The sequence below is a fragment of the Mirounga angustirostris genome, unplaced genomic scaffold, assembly GCF_029215605.1.
Source record: "Mirounga angustirostris isolate CCGP_5_RB_7025 unplaced genomic scaffold, mMirAng1.0.hap1 SCAF_2, whole genome shotgun sequence".
Lineage (NCBI taxonomy): Eukaryota > Metazoa > Chordata > Mammalia > Carnivora > Phocidae > Mirounga > Mirounga angustirostris.
This window is the reverse complement of record NW_026991710.1, coordinates 136379639-136398669: the sequence shown is the minus strand read 5'-3', so window position 1 is coordinate 136398669 and position 19031 is coordinate 136379639. Positions and strand designations below refer to the sequence as shown.

The 19031-nt window shown below is 35.3% G+C and overlaps 1 protein-coding gene across 3 annotated transcripts in view; it reads left to right on the top strand.

Annotated features, from left to right (window-relative positions):
- FSTL5 (follistatin like 5) overlaps positions 1-19031 on the top strand; it is a 691608-nt gene that overhangs the window by 627281 nt on the left and 45296 nt on the right. For all 3 annotated transcript variants that reach the window (XM_045879364.2, XM_045879363.2, XM_045879362.2), the window contains 2 exons: positions 4329-4436; positions 10276-10400. In XM_045879364.2, the coding sequence (XP_045735320.1) occupies positions 4329-4436; positions 10276-10400 (233 nt within the window). The remainder of the gene's footprint in view (positions 1-4328; positions 4437-10275; positions 10401-19031) is intronic.

The following is a 19031-nucleotide window of genomic DNA, read 5'->3' as shown; positions in this document are numbered from 1 at the left end:
TAGTCATTCAAAGGACTTCTGGCTTTACTGTGAGGGAAATGAGAAAACACTGTAGTGCTTTGAGCAGATTAGTATTATGATCTGTCTAATGCTTACAAAAAAAAAAAAAAAAATCATCCTAACAAATCTGTTGAGAAAGGTGGTGAGTATATATAAAGGTAGAAGTTAGAAACCATGTGATGGATTCGAGAGGATAGAGGCTCTGTTCTTGGTGGGTATCAGGGGAGGTTCTGCCGAGGGCAGTATTTAGAAGTCGGATAGAATCCTGTTTCCTGAGAATGTGAGGCATGGGAGAAAGAGGGCAGTCAAGGATAAGAGAATCTTTACAATCCCTTTCATAAAATGTGGAGAAACATTTAAACTATTTTGTAACACAGAGGCTTACAGGTTTAATTGTGGCAAGAAAAATAATATTTTAAGTATCAAATATAGTGTCTTTCTCTTTTTCAAAAGCTAATGGTCTAAACTTACTCATCATTTAAAGTAATTTTCACAGTATACTAGCAGGTATTTTGTGAAATCCAATAACATACAATTTATTCCTTTCAAAAGTTGACAATGTAAGTAGGAAAATATCTGGGTTTTTTTTGGCTAAAAATTGGGTATGGCAAGATTATCCTGAAGATGGTTGTTTGGAAATATTTCTGTCTTTTTAGATGATCTTGTTGCTGAAATCCATGTAAATGTCCCCTCTGTAAAATGTGTTATATCTGCACTTGAAAAGCTGTAAACAGATTTTTTTTTTCCCTAAGAGTTAAACATTTTCCAAATAAAGTATGTCAGATGTTTTTTTCTTCATTTTGATCTGCATATCTTTTTCAGTTCTGGTGAGCTATTATAACCAAACACCAAAATATATTGAATTTAATATTAAGCCTTTGAAATGCTGAGAGACAAAAAATGTTCAAATATTTTGGAGACCACTGAGCAGATATGTTTCAAAATCCGAAGCTCTTTTGAAAATTGGTATTTTTCTCTTTCAAATACGTATATCTTAATTATTTGAAAGCAGTTATTCATGGACTGCTTTTTGACATCTCCTGGAACATTTTCTCATAAATTAACTTTAAAAAATAGTCTCTATCTTCCCATTTATAAAAATATTCATACTTAAAGCCTCAATAAAAGCATCACCTCTCACCCTTATCCTTTAACGTGCTTTGTACCTCTTCCTCTGCACTTTCAGGGCATTTGGTCCTTATTTTTACTTTGTGATAGGCATCTAGTTATTTTAAGTTCTTTCACCCTCTCGCCTATAATTCTTTAAGGACAAAGACTGTGTTTATTTACTTTCTGTTCTAAGTCTCAGATTCTTCATTTGCTAAATAAGGGTACTGGGTACTTTATCTCTAGCTTTAAAACACTATGATGCTAATTGTCATGAAAATACCTCTAGTTCAATTAGCTTTTCTGACAGTAATAGTAGTATTTCCATGGCATACCACAGAAAAGCTTAGTAACTTCCCAAGGTATTATTATTATTCTTTTCACTTAAGTGAGGACACTAAAATGTGCAGTCGGCTTCAGAATGCCTGCTCATAAGCATGGTTTATACTGCTTCTCACTGATGCTTGGCTAGGTCTGTACTGCTTATACAGATGATACTGCGTATATTTGGGCCCGTGGATTTCCTTACACCCTCCAAAAGAGAAAAAGCCCAAAGAATGTTTCTTATACATGAGGCAACAATAGGAGGGCAACATATCCACACATTGTCAGAAATTAAACTATCAGCTAGGAAGGATGATGGTTCATGTTCAGGGGGGCTGTACATTCGGGATAAATAGACTATCAAATCCCAACTCTGCTGATCACCTGCTGGATGGTTACTGGTAAGACTGAGTCTCCATTTCTTGTCTGTTTTATGTAGATATTAACCCATGGCCTGTGGTATGCCCCTTAGGAAAGGGATCAGTGGAAGAAAAGAACCTTATGAGAGCTGGCAAGCTGGAAGTTTTCATTTAAATTGTTCTTTAATATTTAAAGTTATCTAAAGATCCTTGCTCTTTGTGTAACTGTCTCTTAACAATCGAATAACAATGAGGTCTTTGTTACTATTGCTTTTGGATTGAACTATTTTATCTTTAACATCTTAAAGACATAAAGATTATTTCCTTTTAAGCTGCATACAAAATAGGGTAACTGTTATAATCACACACAGATCAAGTTTTACATATAAAGGGGAAAATATGAAAAATCAAAGGAATTTTATTGCTTTGTTATTAGTGTAATGATTAATGATGGCATTTTTGCTATATACATATTGAAATTATCGTTGAGTACATGAAGAATTTAAATGAAACATCTGGCATTCACTGGATTGCAATTAACAAAATACCAGACTATTTCTTAAGCAATAAAGCTATTTAATTATCCCAAATAACCTCATCTAGAGACAGTTACTCTAGGTTTGTGCAGCAACTCAAGGTTGTTATGGAGAATTCAGTCTTCTTTCATTTTTCTCCTGCCAAACCTTCAAGGTGTTGTGTGGCTTTTCCTTCTTAAGCTTATTGTTTCATGGCCTCAAAATGACTTTGGAAATTAAGGCTTAATGTTCTTTTTTTTTTTTTTTTTAAGATTTTATTTATTTGACAGAGAGAGAGAGATAGCGAGAGCAGGAACACAAGCAGGGGGAGTGGGAGAAGGAGAAGCAGGCTTCCTGCTGAGCAGGGAGCTCCATGCAGGGCTTGATCCCAGGACCCTGGGATCATGACCTGATCCGAAGGCAGACACTTAATGACTAAGCCACCCAGGCGCCCCAAGGCTTAATGTTCTTATATGATAGCATTCCAAGCAGGAACAAAGTGTGGTGCAATATCATTCTCAAAAATCATTCAGCGTATTAATCCTTACCATGTATAAATGAAACTAGGTCATGTGACCACAGGAGCCTCTAGAGAGGCTGGGAAACTTGGCATTTGTGAAAGCGGGATAGGCTTAAATCTCTGATGCTCGCCAAGTGGGCTACTTTCCCTGAGAACATTGTTGGCCACCTGATCCCAAATCAACATAATGGCCATGTGAGCCAGGAAGAAAGTCATGAGGGGGGCAGAAATCGGAGAGGGAGACAAACCATGAGAGACTATGGACTCTGAAAAACAAACTGAGGGTTCTAGAGGGGAGGGGGTGGGGGGATGGGTTAACCTGGGTGATGGGTATTGAGGAGGGCACATTCTGCATGGAACTCTGGGTGTTATATGCAAACAATGAATCATGGAACACCACATCAAAAACTAATGATGTAATGTATGGTGATTAACATAACATAATAATAATAAAATAAGTAAATAATTTAAATAAGAAAGTCATGAGGACACTAATATAGAAATGTTTAAGTAGGCCTTTTCAGAAATCAAATAATTAATTCAGTAATCCAAGAATATTGAGAATTTTAAATAGATAAAATTCAGGGCAAGGTTTTAGAAAATAAATATACTAGTAAGACTAAATTGCCAACATGTAAGCTAAAATATGAATCTTCACAAGTTCAACCACAACTGTAGTATACCTTTAACTAACCCACCGTGAAGATTGCATTATGAACTAGGACTTGGGAAATTCTCTAAGGATATTCAACAGAGCTTTAGAAAGAAATGCTTTCAATATTGAATAAAGATTGTTTTATTGAATACAATTTGTTTTATGTTATAAAATTAGAAAAATATACATAAGGAACTACTACAGGAAATTTCTTGAAAAAGGTATTAGCTTGAAATTAAGGTGAGTGAAATAACTTCTGGGCAGCAATTTGTTTTCTGGAAGTTTAGTTTTAAGTAAATGCTAAATATTATAAATATTGGCAGAAAAACACATTTACCATATCAAGGATGGTTAAAAAATGCTTTTACTTCTTTTGGTGATTTTAGATTTCTCATTAAGGAAACTAAATTAGGTAATCTGTCATTAAGGTTACCATGGTCTATCATATGTAGGCATTTTGGCATTATAGACAGCCAAATCCCATGCCCAACATTAGAATGAAAAAAACCTAATAGTATAAACATAGTTCTTACCTGTGTTCAACAATTGAATAAAATACACGTATTAATCATTTATATATCTTAAGTTTCTAAATAGCTTCTCCATGACACCCAAATTGTATAGGTAATGAAGGAACATAAGACTATATAAAATTGTACAAGAACATACTTGGGTAAAGTATCATATTCCCAAATTAAACAAATAAAGGTTTAGAAAAAATCAGAAAGTTGGCAACATAAATTTTTAATCTGACATCTAAACTCTTGTGTTCTCTCATAATTTCTGGCATAGTTTTAAACTAATATTTCAGTCTGAAAACATTTTTTTTCAACTCCCATTTATTACAGGCAGTAAGCACAGACCCTGTACCAGTTAAATTACACTACGACAAATCACATGATCAGGTCTGGGTGTTGAGCTGGGGTACCGCGGAAAAGACTTCTCCAACACTGCAGGTAAGCACATTTCGGTATATTTGAGAAAACAGTGATATTTAAACCTTTAGATATCTCATTGGATATTTATAACTATGTAAGAGTGATCGTTTTCCATCTGAGGACTATACTTTAATCACATCTAGATCTGCACAGAAAAGGGGGAACAAGTTAAAACTCAAGTACTTGTTTGGATGGAAAATAATGCAGGTTATACTTATCAAAGGTTAGACTTTTATGCAAAATGAAAAATCAGTGATGACAAAACCAATGCCATTAGGGAAAAACAGTCATAATTTACCTTTCAACAATTACCTGCCTCCCGTCAGTTTTCATGAGAATTTTCTTGTTTCAATCTCTCTTTTCAAAATGGGACATGTGAGCTAGAGACCAAGAGAGTTAGACAGTGTCAAGGCAGATTTCCATTTTTCTCCAAAACAGATAGTATGTTCTTATCTCAGCGCAGGCTCATTTCTAACTGGGGAATAAGTGGTATAGTCTTTGTGGAATTTGCTTATGTTTTAAAGTTGTTTATATAGATCTTGACAGATAGAGGGAAAAAATATATTTGACGATAACTCTCTGGCACAGTTTCAATTGTTGGAGTTAAAAGTTTAACAGAAAACTGAGAGGGAATGAGAAGGAATATTTGGCCCTAAAAATGTGTTTTATCTATGTCTCAAACTACCTCATGATAATAACACTGCCATGAACATTCCTCTCCTTACAAATCATTAATCTTGGCCAGATTCCAGTAAGTCGATTGAGTGCCATGTTTTTAATTTTAATCAGTTGTCACTGTCAATACTTAAAATATTTCTAAAGGATTTTTAGTTTTGCAATATTTAACTTACAAAAGGCAGGTCTATTGAAATGAAATCTTTTGAAGGAACTATTAGAATGACGTTTCCTTTTATATTTCATTGGAAATACGTGTCATTTGAAACATTACCATATAATAGTATTCCAGTTATCTATTGTGGCAAATCAAATCACCCCAAAATTTGATGTGTTAAACAGAATTAAAGAATGACTTACTACCCATAGTTCTGTGGTTTGGCAATCTGGACAGTTTATGGGCCTGATGGGGGAACACTCAGAAGGCTGCACTCCTCTGATTGCAGTAGCTGGATGGTTCAAAAGAGCCTCACCCCCACGTCTGTTATGTATTAGTGGTGAATAGCTGGGTGGCTTGTGTCTCCTGCACGTGCCTGCTCATCCTTTAGACTGGCATCTCAGCATGGTGGTTCCAGGGTATAAGACGGTGGGAGTTGCGAGGCTAATTAAGATCTAGGCACTAGAATTCACACTAAATCACTCCCACCACAACTTCTTGATCAAAGCAAGTCACACTGCCTGCCTAGATTCAAGAGGGTGAAATAACAGAGCTCATCTTTTGCTGGAAAGAGTACAGTCTTCATTGTGGACAGTTGTTTGACTGACCTGGCACAATATGGTAATATTGTCTAGTTAGTTGATATTTTGTACTTAAATCTTGACCAGATAAGAACAGGTCAATATGTATGATTTTTTTTAAATCACTCTTATGAATTATTTTTAATTCTATTACCTTTTAAATAAAATAAAACAGCTTATAAAAGTTAAAAAATATATATTTTTTTCTTTTAAAGTTGTATGAATTTTCAATATATTGTGTTCTTTGGAACTGAATCTTTCCCTTCCCTTTTGGTACTTGCTACTTTTATAGATTAATAACTTTCTCAGTGTTGCAAACCTTCCATAAAGCACAATTAGGCACACTCCTTTAATATCATACAGAAAGGGTAAAATAGTCTTTGAAAAAGTGTTAAGTTAATTCCTACACATTATTCAGCCATTTAAAAATGGGTTCTTTTTCTCTGAATGTCCAGTAAAAAAATATGCTTTTAAGATTTAATGAATTTTTTAAATATTTGCTGAGTGGAGGGAAAGGTAATTCTCACACCTGAAAATGTAAAATAAAACATAAGAATTGAGAAGTACTTTTAAAATAGTACATACAGGCAGATTTATTTGCATAAAGTAACATTTATGCACATGTACATACACATATATATGTGACAGATTAGATAATACATAGATAGGTATATAGACAGGCTGACAGGAAACGCAGGGTCTCTGGATCAGAGAACAGACCATTTCTTACTCAGAAGCATGCTAGTGTTTATACCCCAGCCCCCATCCTAGGGGTGATGTGGTGAGAGACTAATGTAACCTCTTTGTATAGCACAGTTGCACTAACAGGGGAAGGACCCTGGAATCATGTGTTTCAGAGGTTTTTTTTAGACTGTTGGCACATCAGTCCACCCTCTTCCATGACAGAAATTATTACTCTGGAATGCAAATTTTATCAGGTCGGTACCCTGGAATGTCAGTAAGGCGCAAAGGAATTAAATCTCTACCTCTCTCAGGAGCAATACCCCACCCTTTAGCTTCCAGGCATTTTTGCTATGCCATCATCCTTTCCCCAACTTTGCTGGAGCCCTTTGCTCAGAAAGACCTGACTCAGCAGAAATGTCAGAATAGTCATGGATAATTGTCTCCCAACAAGATTATCAGGAAACATCTGCAAAGGAAATGGAACTTAAGATTTGTCTGAAAAGTGGAACAGACTTTCTTTTGGCAAAATTGAATTCACCAAACCAAAAACATGGGCAAGGTCCCATTTTGGCTAGGGTGTCCCTGTGCCATGTTGAAAGATCAGACTAGAACTAGAGATATTGATGCTAGGTTGTGATGGTTAGCTAGGTAGTGACTTTTTGCCCTAATGCAGTATATCTTATAATAGTGTCCACTGAAAACTTGAAGGTGCAAAAGCATTTTATCAAGGATTTGAAAATCCTATGTATACTTCTACTCTGTGTTTTTATTTTGACTATAATCCAATCTATACATCTTTATCAATTATGGAAGCAAAATATATTATTTTCTGTGATATTTATAATTAATTAATAAAAACCCATAAACTGTCATGTTAGGTATATAAGACAGTGATTTTCCAATTAGTGTTATCTGATGAATTCTCAAAGATTTATTATAGTTATTTTTTTTCTTTTTAAAAGGCATCTATGCCTTATGAAAATTTAAGAAATGCTGTTGTAAAAGTCATGAGACTGTCATCTGCACAGTTTTACAATCCATATGTAATGTCTTTTCAAACGCACAATAACTAGAGATGAAATGTCCCCAAGAAACAACTTGGAATAAAGTCTTTACATCTTGCTGTGGGCCAGGAAGTAGGCCCCAGCCAGAAGGGGTGACAATGGGAGGTGGCAACTGTGGGTTTGTGGAAGGCATCACACATGGAGGAACCAGCAGCACGATGCCATTAGGAATGAACCAAGGATTGTCGCAAGATCAGGCCTATTGATTAAGGTGCATCAGAGATCAATCTGTGTGTCCTTGCAGTTAGTCAGCTCAGTCCTGAATCTGGCAATCCACCACTTCCTGTTTAACTGCAGCAGTGAGAAGGATCTAGAACCATCAGGGAACAAAATCTGGACTGGGAAGAACTAAGGAAGTGGTATTGTATTTTTTACAACCTAGGACTATGCCAAACACAAATGAGATGCTCAGTTAATATACCTTCATTGGCATAAAACAATTTTGCATCAGTAAGGTTGGGATACATTATAGTGTTGTTTGAATATTAAATTACGTGATGCCTGTAAACTACTGAGAACACATAGTGGCATAAAACAGGCTCTCAGTAAATATTATTCCTGCTGCCATCAGTCTCAGTATTATTATTATTATTATTTTTTAAAAATATTTTATTTATTTATTTGACAGAGAGCGAGACAGCGAGAGAGGGAACACAAGCAGGGGGAGCAGGAAAGGGAGAAGCAGGCTTCCTGCAGAGCAGGGAGCCTGATGCGGGGCTCGATCCCAGGACCCTGAGATCATGACCTGAGCCGAAGGCAGATCCTTAACAACTGAGCTACCCAGGCGCCCCTCACTATTATTATTAATTTCAAATACATGTACATGCATTTCAGAGCTATGCACCTCTATACGAACTAAGGGGAAGAAAATTCGAGGAGTTCCTTTCCCATTACTTCTGTTAACCTTTATTAAAATCTTGTAGACATTATTATAAATGACTAAAATCCATTGAAAACTTCCTCACTGACATTCATTAATAAAATAGGTATGGTATCTTTAGAGCTTTTATTAAAGACTTTGGTTCTCTCTTCCTCTGGGCACACGATAGGCTCCTTTTGGTTAGGTGGAGACATATGATTAGTTCTGGCAAATGTGGTCTGTTGTAAATGGAAACATTCAAGGTAGTTGGCTGCTCGTTCAGCATGGGATACTAAGTGAAACAGTAGATACCCCACCAAAACCTTCTGGGAAAGTCATGGGTGTGAAATGAAATCTTAATTTCCCAAGCCTCTAAGCCTTTAATATATTTTTTTCTTTTTTTTCTTCTAACCACAACGTAACTGAGTCTATCCTGTTATAATAACAATAAGCTATTTTCATTGGAAAGGCAATTTCCAGGGGAACTCAGTGAAAGTATACTCATATGAGTGAAGAAAAATAAGCCATTCAGAAAACAAACAAACAAACAAACAAAAACACAAAGTGCTACTTACTTCTGTCATAAAACCAAAGGAAAAGGCTCTGTGTTGAGGAAGGAAATTTATTTAACTTAAGAGAGTCAGTCAATTATTTAGGAAGTTTAATTTGGTTGTCATATGTAGAAAGGATTTAAAAGGGGAGAAATAAAGGCAGCAAGTGCTTAAGAAGGCTAACACAGAACAATGGTTGACCAGCGGGTTGACCACAGGAAGAAATGGGGAGCTGTGAAATATCTGAAGAAAGAACTGATAGAATTGGTGCATAATGGGATACAAGGAGTAAAAGAATTTAAATGTAGTGATCTTTTCTTTAGTGGACTATAAAGATTTTAAAAATTAATTGATGATGAATAATAAGAAGAAATGTCTTTGATTAAAACTTACTTAAATCTGGGACACCTGGGTGACTCAGTTTGGTTAAGCATCCAGCTCTTGATTTCAGCTCAGGTCAGGATCTCTGAGATGGAGCCCATGTTGGGCTCCATGCTCAGTGGGGAACCTGCTCAGGAATCTCTCTCTCTCTCTCCCTCTCCCCCTACCCCTTCTCACTCTCTCCTCTCTAAAAAATTAATAAAAATAACTTACTTAAATCTGTTACTTTCAATTTATAGGAGGAAAAAAATAAATATAATTTCATCAATTCTAAAGTTGCTAAGAAAGAATATTTCATATGATTTGTTTTGGAGTTTTCAGCTTTGTTTCCCGCTCTGTTCTATATTAGCAGTTTTTTGTTTTATCAGTTACACCTCCACAAAGCTGAAGAAAGAAAGAAAGAAAGAAAGAAAGAAAGAAAGAAAGAAAGAAAGAAAGAAAGAAAGAAAGAAAGAAAGAAAAAAGAAAAGAAAAAAGAAAAGAAAAGAAAAAAGAAAAGAAAAGGAAAGAAAAGAAAAGAAAAGAGGAGCAAGAAAGCTAATGATCTCATTTACACATTAGTTTGTATAGAGGTGCATAGCTCATATGTACACTTGCTTTAATTTTTTTCATTATAGTGAGGCTAATGCTTTTATAATACAGAAGTTGTTTCTACCTATTTTACTATTTAAGTAGAAATTCAAGACAAATCTTTCTCTATTTTTTCTTTATAAAAACAAATTTCTATGTTGAAAATAAGCAAACAATTACCAAAGTCCAATTTGCTTAATGATATATTAATTTTGAGGATGGCAATAAAGAATCTACTAAACAGCTACTGATTTGTTTCATCTCTAAATAAAACTAATGCTGGTACTATTCAGGAAATGCACTGCCAAGGTCTAACAGTTATACGCTCTGTTTAGGTAATCACCCTGGCCAGTGGGAATGTGCCACACCACACTATTCACACCCAGCCAGTGGGAAAGCAGTTTGACCGAGTGGATGATTTTTTTATTCCTACTACAACACTCATCATCACCCACATAAGGTAAGTGCTAAATGAGTGATCAACTTTTAGATTTCTCTCTGATTTTGATAGGAAGCCGTGGGAAGTCATAAAAAGTAAAACACATTTCTGTTATACAATGGGTACACACACAATTGCATGTAATTTACCTTGTTTCATCTGCTTGATGAAACTTTTATTTATCAACATTAGTAATGAATTTCCCATCTTGTATTTATTTTTATGCCTCATAAAGAAGTGAGTTTTAAAAGATAGGTTGCAGGGGCGCCTGGGTGGCTCAGTCGTTAAGCGTCTGCCTTCAGCTCAGGTCATGGTCCCAGGGTCCTGGGATCGAGCCCCACATTGGGCTCCCTGCTCCGCGGGAAGCCTGCTTCTCCCTCTCCCACTCCCCCTGCTTGTGTTCCCTCTCTCGCTGTCTCTCTCTGTCAAATAAATAAATAAAATCTTTAAAAAAATAAAAAATAAAAAAAAATAAAAGATAGGTTGCATTTTTAAATCAATTTTTATAGTTAATATTTTTGCAAATTGTCATTGGGGTCTTCTCATTAGGCTTTTGGAAAATGCTGACATTTGAACTCAGCATGATGAAAGAACCACTCTCATAGAAATCCATTCAATATATTATAATGACATTCTTTTATCATTTTTGCCCACATAGAAATTAATATAAAACTGTGTTGGAAGCATATAGTAAGTTGAAATGAAATGTTTGAGGCCTACACTTTGAGGAAACGCGTTGATGTGTTCTATCCTTGGATGTATTTAAGAGGTGAAAAGGTAATCACTTCTAATGACATCACTCCGAAGTTCCAAAGAAGTGGTTTAAATGCTTAAAAGAGGGAGACTGAATATACCACAATTCCAAGTACTATATATTTTGATGATTTACTGAAAAACTCTGGAAGTATTACTTAGCAACATTAGGGAATTTGAGCCAAACTAATATTTTATTATGTTTCTCAAGTCAATTATGTTGAGGGGGAAGTTATGTTATATGAGTCATTATTTGATTCTTGTGTATATTTGTTTCTCTTATGTTAAATTGGAAATTATCTAAGAGTTGGAGTTGTAAGAATTCTGAGAGAGTGGAATTCAACTTCCAAAAGTAAAAAAGGGAGATTAATAAATCAGAATCGTGGCTTATAGTCAGACAATTCATAGAAACTGTTATTTGCACAGCCAAGTATGTTTTCAAAGAGGTTAGTATATTTTTCAAGCAAATGACCGTTACTTTCAGAATGTCTTTTATGTGCTCAGCAATAAAGTGATTGGAAAACATTATGTCCTATTACAATTATTACATGTTTTTATGGAAAATAAGTAGAACTTTCTTTTTTTTTTTTTTAAAGATTTTATTTATTTATTTGAGACAGAGAGAATGAGAGACAGAGAGCATGAGAGGGAGGAGGGTCAGAGGGAGAAGCAGACTCCCCGCCGAGCAGGGAGCCCAATGCGGGACTCGATTCCGGGACTCCAGGATCATGACCTGAGCCGAAGGCAGTTGCTTAACCAACTGAGCCACCCAGGCGCCCCATAAGTAGAACTTTCTGAAAATACAGCATATTTTTAAGTATTTGTGTCCACGTAATAATTTTTACATCTGATTGTAAGTGCTATAATAGTTCAGACAGAAAAGAAATCAGCTTATGAACCAAAAATGGTAGCAGTTGAGATGGTACCTAAAAAATGTATGTTTTTATACTTACTCAATAAGGATACAAGTTTATTTAATAGAAAATGAGTACAATAATTAATCCCTTTGTTATTTTCAAGTTGTTGATAAATTATTACTAATCAATAATTTACTATGTAACACTTGCTTTTATTTACCCCATTCTCCTATTATGCATTACTGTATTTAATACACTATTATCAACTTTGCTTTTTTTCTTTCAAATGCACTAGTGATGGGATTATTTGGGGCAAATTTCCTGTGGCTATAATATTAATAGGGTTAATAGTGTATGGTTTGGGCTATTTCTTTTCCCCTGCAACTAGTAAATTATATCATTGTGGTAAAATAGCTACCAGGTCAAGAGTTTAACTTTGTCTAAATGCAGCAAGTGCTATGTGTAATTCTGGGTTTGTATTTATAATTGGTATACAAGATTACATTGCACGATTATAGAATTACTATACATACAGTCAGAACATAATATCTCTTTAGGGTCAAAATGATTACTACATAGCTAGAGTTGGAGCTAGTAATTAGAAGAATATCTAAATAATGTGAACACATATAAGGCAAAATTTTATTTTAGTTATTTCTCTATATTATGAAAAACACTGAAGAGTATGCTTGAGGATATTTTTAAACATCTTTTTCCTTTTAGGAATGGATAGTGAAATGCAGGGTTGTTTTGCCATACTTATAAAACATCCTAAATTAAATTATAGCAATCCTACTTGCATAGTTTGCATATAGAGTCCCATTTTCATGAATGTGAATGATGGTCATATTTTCTACTGTACTTCAAATTAATTATTCCTATTACTAAAGGAAGAGTGAGAGTAAAAATTAGCATGCATTTCCAAAATCAAAACATTAAATGTAAACTTTTTTTAACATAATGATAATTTTTTTCTACATCAGGAAAATCTGAGGGATAGATATTGTCTTTTCTCCTACCAATTTCATGTAACATATTTTTCTAACCAAATTTGGCATGTGTTTAAATATGTGTTGCAGAGATTGATCTTTTTGTAACTTGTGTTTTTCAGAATTTGAGACTATTTTCTGACTGCTGTGCTTGGTATATATTTCCAGGCCAGGCAGAAGGTCTGACACATAATAACTGTTTAATTAATGAATTTCCTTCCTCTGAACCTTTATCACATTAATCAACTTTTCTTTCAGATTGCTACAGCCTCATTTCAAATAATTTATATCTCCAATGTCTGCAAAGCTCCTGGACAAGTGTCAGGATTTTATATCCTAAGTGCCTAAAAACTGGTAGTCTCTTAATTCATGTTTCTTATGGGAATGGAAATAAAGAAGAAAGCGTTACACTATTTCCTAAACCAGGAATTGGATTGGAATAGGATTGAGGGGATTACATAACATTAAGGGAACTGTATTTCTTATGTACTGAATTTCTCAGCATGTAACACGATATCAGAGATGCAACAAGTACTGCATTAAGTGCACATGGATTATGTGGAAGCAGTAAATACAAGTAATAAGTACTTAATCTCCTGTCAGACTGATCTAAGCCTGAAGGTCCCAGCAATACCATTTGCCATTGGTTATTGTGAATTTAACCAGTTTACTTCATTTCTTTCCAAGGACTGGAATGAAATAATGTTCAGATATTAAGTTGCAGGGTGCCTGGGTGGCTCCGTCGGTTAAGCATCTGCCTTTGGCTCGGGTCATGATCCCAGGGTCCTGGGATCGAGACCCAACTCGGGCTCCCTGCTGAGCGGGGAGGGGAGTCTGCTTCTCCCTGTACCTCTGCCCCTCCCCTGCTTGTGCTCTCTCTCTCTTTCTCTGTCAAATAAACAAATAAAATCTTTAAAAAAATAAATATTAAGTTGCCCATAATCGTTGTTGTTCATACTGCTCATAATCCACACTGTTGCAGGGGCTCTCCTGTGAACAGTGACAATTTTGCTAAAAGCCCCTATTTTTCCCTGCTTGGCTTCTTCTCATTTTTTTTTCCACATTTTTTTTTCCTTTTTCAATGCCTCTAATTCTCAGGCTTGTTTAATCTAGTCTGTAAGGTAAATCAAGACTGAGGCATTTAAGAGAACCAAAATTATTTTATGCATCTATATTAAAAAATAAACTTGTAGCTTAAAAAATAATCAATCTTGGGGTGCCTGGGTGGCTCAGTTGGTTAAGCAACTGCCTTCGGCTCAGGTCACTATCCCAGGGTCCTAGGATCGAGCCCCACATGGGGCTCCCTGCTCAGCGGGAAGCCTGCTTCTCCCTCTCCCACTCCCCCTGCTTGTGTTCCCTCTCTCGCTGTCTCTGTCAAATAAATGAAATCTTTAAAAAAATAAAATAAAATAAATAATCAATCTTCACAAAATTTGGGAAGTTGTTCACTTTATAGGACAGCTTAAAGTTCTCAGCATTTTAAAAATTTGGGGGTCCTTATTTATGTTTTAATTGAATTATAGTTGACATACAACTTGCCATGCTTGCCATGGTAAGTATAGTTACCATCTGTCACCATACATAAATACCACAACATTACTGATGTATTTCCTGTTGGACTTCTTAATCCCCTTCACCTATTTCACTCATCCCCTTCTTCATCCCCTCCCCCCACAACCATGTTTGCTCTTTGTATTTATGATTCTGTTTTTGTTTGTTCATTTTTTTTTTTTTTGCTTTTTAGAGTCCATGTATCATTTGATGTTTGTCCTTGTCCTTGTCTTATTTATTTCACTTAGCATAGTAGCCTCTAGGTCCATCCAAGTTGTCATAAAAGGCTTCATTTGTTTTTATGGCTGAGTAATATTCCATTGTGTGTGTGTGTATGTGTGTGTGTGTACATGTGCTTCACATCTTCTTTATCCATTTTGAATGGCCTGAGGAACTTTAATTTCAGAAAACTCATTTCCATTTAAAAAATATCTGAGGAGGGCGCCTGGGTGGCTCAGATGGTTAAGCGTCTGCCTTCGGCTCAGGTCATGATCCCAGGGTCCTGGGATCGAGTCCCGCATCGGGCTCCCTGCTTGGCAGGGAGCCTGTTTCTCCCTCTGCCTCTCTCTCTCTGTCTCTTATGAATAAATAAATAAAATCTTTAAAAAAAAAATATCTGAGGAGGAAGGCCTGATTCTATGCACTCATTCAGTTCCTCAGTGAATTCCTTCCCACTCTTTCAGAGATACAGCCCAGGCCACGTACAGTTATTCCTGTTTTCAGTATATGTGTTGCCTAAGCCAGCACAACGTACAGTTATTCCCATTTTATCCTATGGAGTGAGACTTTGTTAGTAAAAAATCCCCTTTTGGTTTTATGTATTCCTTCCTTCTCCATAGGAATCAGAAGAGTACCTGAGCCCTAGGTTGGGGATACACCAGATACACCGATGCCATACGACCTTTGATCTGAATCAAAATGGTCTTTAACCTGTTGAGTTCTGGTTACTGGACTCAGCTTGTGTCCCTGCCTTACACTCTCTTGAATATGAGTGCTTACCAGGGGATAATAAGGAACTCTAGACCAGCACGCAGTCATTCTTTAAGATATGCATATTGAGCCTCAACTGTGAATTCAGTTTGGTTTAATGAAACCAAACTTCCTGGAAGATAAGAAAAGATGTATTATAACCCTGTCTCCCCAAAGTTCCAACTACTTACTCAGCTTCTGAAAGGGATTGACTAAATACTTATTGACTAAAAGTTTGCTTCTAAAAGGTTATTAAAATTCTAGAATATATATTTTTAACATTGAGTGTGAGGTGGTTAATATCCACTTCCCCAGTTGTTTAGGGAAAACTTAAATTACTTGATAGTTAGTTAATAACACAGATGATATTCTGATGCTTATTGAAATACATTGATTTAAATCACTCTATAATTATAGGTTTTTTTTGTTTTTAAAATAAGAATAAAAAATTATACCTTATATTCCGTTAATCTTCATAAAGACAGTTCCACTGAATATTTAATAAGTGATGTACTTTTCATATTAGTAATTGTTTGCACATTTCGGTGAACTGGCAATATATGTTAACTAGACACTCATTTTTCAGAATTTCAGTTAATAGAGAATTTTCTCTAAAAATCTTAAACTCCAGCAGTAATTAATTAATCATAAATCATAGTCTAAAGTTGAAGAGATTATGCAGTGCAAAAGAATGTGTTTTGTAATGACATAAGAAATATAAATTTCTTATATGAGGAATTTCAATTTGGATTTCTATCTTCTATATACAAATATATCCAGAGAGGAAAAAATGAGACTATTAAAAATGAAAATGCATGTATAATTCTCAGAAGAATCAATTATGTCTATTTAATGTACAAAAACTGAAATAATTCATTTTCTTTTTTAAGCACAAGCGCTCTACAAATGTAAAACAAAATGTTTCATTAGTGTACTCATAACTTGTATCCAAAGTGCTAAGTTATTATAATATCATTACATGCAAATACATATATTTGAAAGATATTATAGTTCTACTACTCTTAAGTTTTTTATGATATGGCTAATGCATGGGGGATTCAGTGATTTTTGTATCAGTTTTCTTTAATTAGCTAGAGATTAAAAAGTAGTTTCAAAGCAATTTCTTTTTTTTTTTTCAGAAAAATTGTTGTATTGCAATGGTTGTATTATCTTCAAAGCAACTAAATCTCATAAAGGATGGACATATACATAATTGATTGTGTTTCATTTTTCGTACTATTCTGGAGAGAAAAAAATCTAAATGTCAATTTCTTGTTGGGATATAAGTAAAGATTACAACTTACTGTGCAAGTGCTACTATAATTAGCATAGAGAATGAAAACCACGGGTTTGGCAGTGATTTATCACATTATCATGTGTTTACTTTTAAAATATTTCCTTGTAAAAATTAGAGGGGTGAGGAGAATTGAGAAAATGAGAGGAGAAGTTAATGAGATGGCAGTCATTCAAGCAATGAATGACAAAGCATTTCCATGGGACCCTCCCCCTCCCTTGAAAATACTTCAGTAATTCTTCCAAAGGATTTATTTTTGGTAGTGGGGTGATGAAAGGGAGAACTACTTAAGGGCCAATGTGGTTGAGAGCAAGGAAACTTGATAAAGCTTAGTGCAAGATACCAAGCAGGCCAGAAAGTACAAGCTATGACAAATGCAAAAATTAGCAGAAGTCTTTCTGAGAGCTTTTGACTTGTCATGAATAAAATTAGTTGAAAGATAAGGAAGGGGGTAACAGCTAGATATTTTCACCTACATTACAAAGGCACAGCTAATATTCAGGTTCTTTAGGGCTCTAAGAAATTCTTTAAATTTTCACTGATTAAAATAATACCTTTGATACAATTTAAAATAGATGCCACATGAAGAAAAAATATGTTTTATAGCTGACCCTTGTAACATCTACAGATCATGTGTCTCATCTCTTGTCCCCTCTGAAGTTGACTGCAACTAAAGACAAGTTTAATCCCATCTAGTTCACCTGGCACAGAGGAAAACTTTTAGTAAATATGAGAAGGAAGTTATTTCTGATTTATGTGCTACTTCAGGAGTAGTCCTATGAGAGAAAGGGAAGATAGCACCTTCAATGATGCTATATGAGATGCTTCGAAAGGCTTGTCTACACTTGACATCACCCCCAACACCACCATTTGATAATATTGCCTGGAATTTCAAATGACTCCTGTTTCTTTGGGTTATATTTCTCTAGAAATCTACCTTTAAAGTGCTCCTATTTCTTGAAAGGAAAATGGAAGAGCAGTTGGGAAATTTGACATCTTTCTTATTGGCATTTTTCTTTATGGGTTGATTGGTTGATTATGTAGTGTCTTAAAAAATCAACGTATGAACTTGGGAGGATGTGTGTGTGTGTGTGTGTGTGTGTTTATTTCAATCTATGATTACATGATAAGTAATAAGATGAATAGAGTATATATAGTAGAGAACTTGAAAGCCACAAGCACTTGCATAAAAACCGAGAATGCCAGTTCCCACATTTTTCTCCTCCTCTGGACTTGACCTACTAAACGAAACAAACAAACAAACAAACAAACAAACAAACAAACAAACAAACGAACAGTATTCCAAAGTTTCCTTGTAACACTCCTCCCTTCCCTACCACTTACCCCAAGATGATGTCAGTGTCATATAATTATCTCAAATTGGGCAATTCAGGAATTCCATGGAAAGTAGACCTCCGTGTGACTCTTCAGTTTTGGTGGGATGGAAAGGCACTGTTTTAAGACCCTCGAAGGTCGAATGAGTGAGAAGAGTGTAATGTAAGAGGGTTGCAGTCAAATGTGGGATAAGGGGCTCAGGGCTTATCCTGTTTCAGATGGGCCATAATTCCTACAGAGCCAATGGCTGTGGCTCTACTGTAAGAGATGAAGAAAACTGAAATAACAAGCAGCGGGCACCATTCTGGGAGTCTGTAGAGAGGTCTATAGCACTCCTTTTCTGTCATAAATTACAGCAAGGAAATGATTAAGAAGGGGTTGGGTTTGATTTATGCTTCCTTGAAGCTTCTCCAAGGGAAAAATAAACATTCTGCGAAAGCAAAAGTTAAAGTATATCATTCTTCCTCATATCTTATCAAATCCGTTAAAGCAAAAGTATATATATGGCTAGCCATTCATCAAGACAACTCTACACTTGTGACTTGATTCATGGACAGGCCAGGTATATGGAGATACAATTTTGGCAGTAAAATTGTCTGGGTACACTGAAGCCCTGGCACATGAGAAACTGAAAATATCAGTTGTTCAATCCTTTTTAGGAAAAATATAATCTCAGGATGATAAGCAACAACTAAAATTGTTTCGAAAAAATGGTTCATAGATAAAGATCTCACAAAATCCCAGCTCAATGAGGTTCTTTTATTTTTTTTTACTCCATTCATCCTTAATGCTAATTCCTCCCACAAAGAAATAAACTAACAAGCTATAAGGATTCTAAATAAACCAGGAGTGGGAGCTCTTTCTGTCTGTATTCTCACACATAGTGAATATCTGAGACATTTAT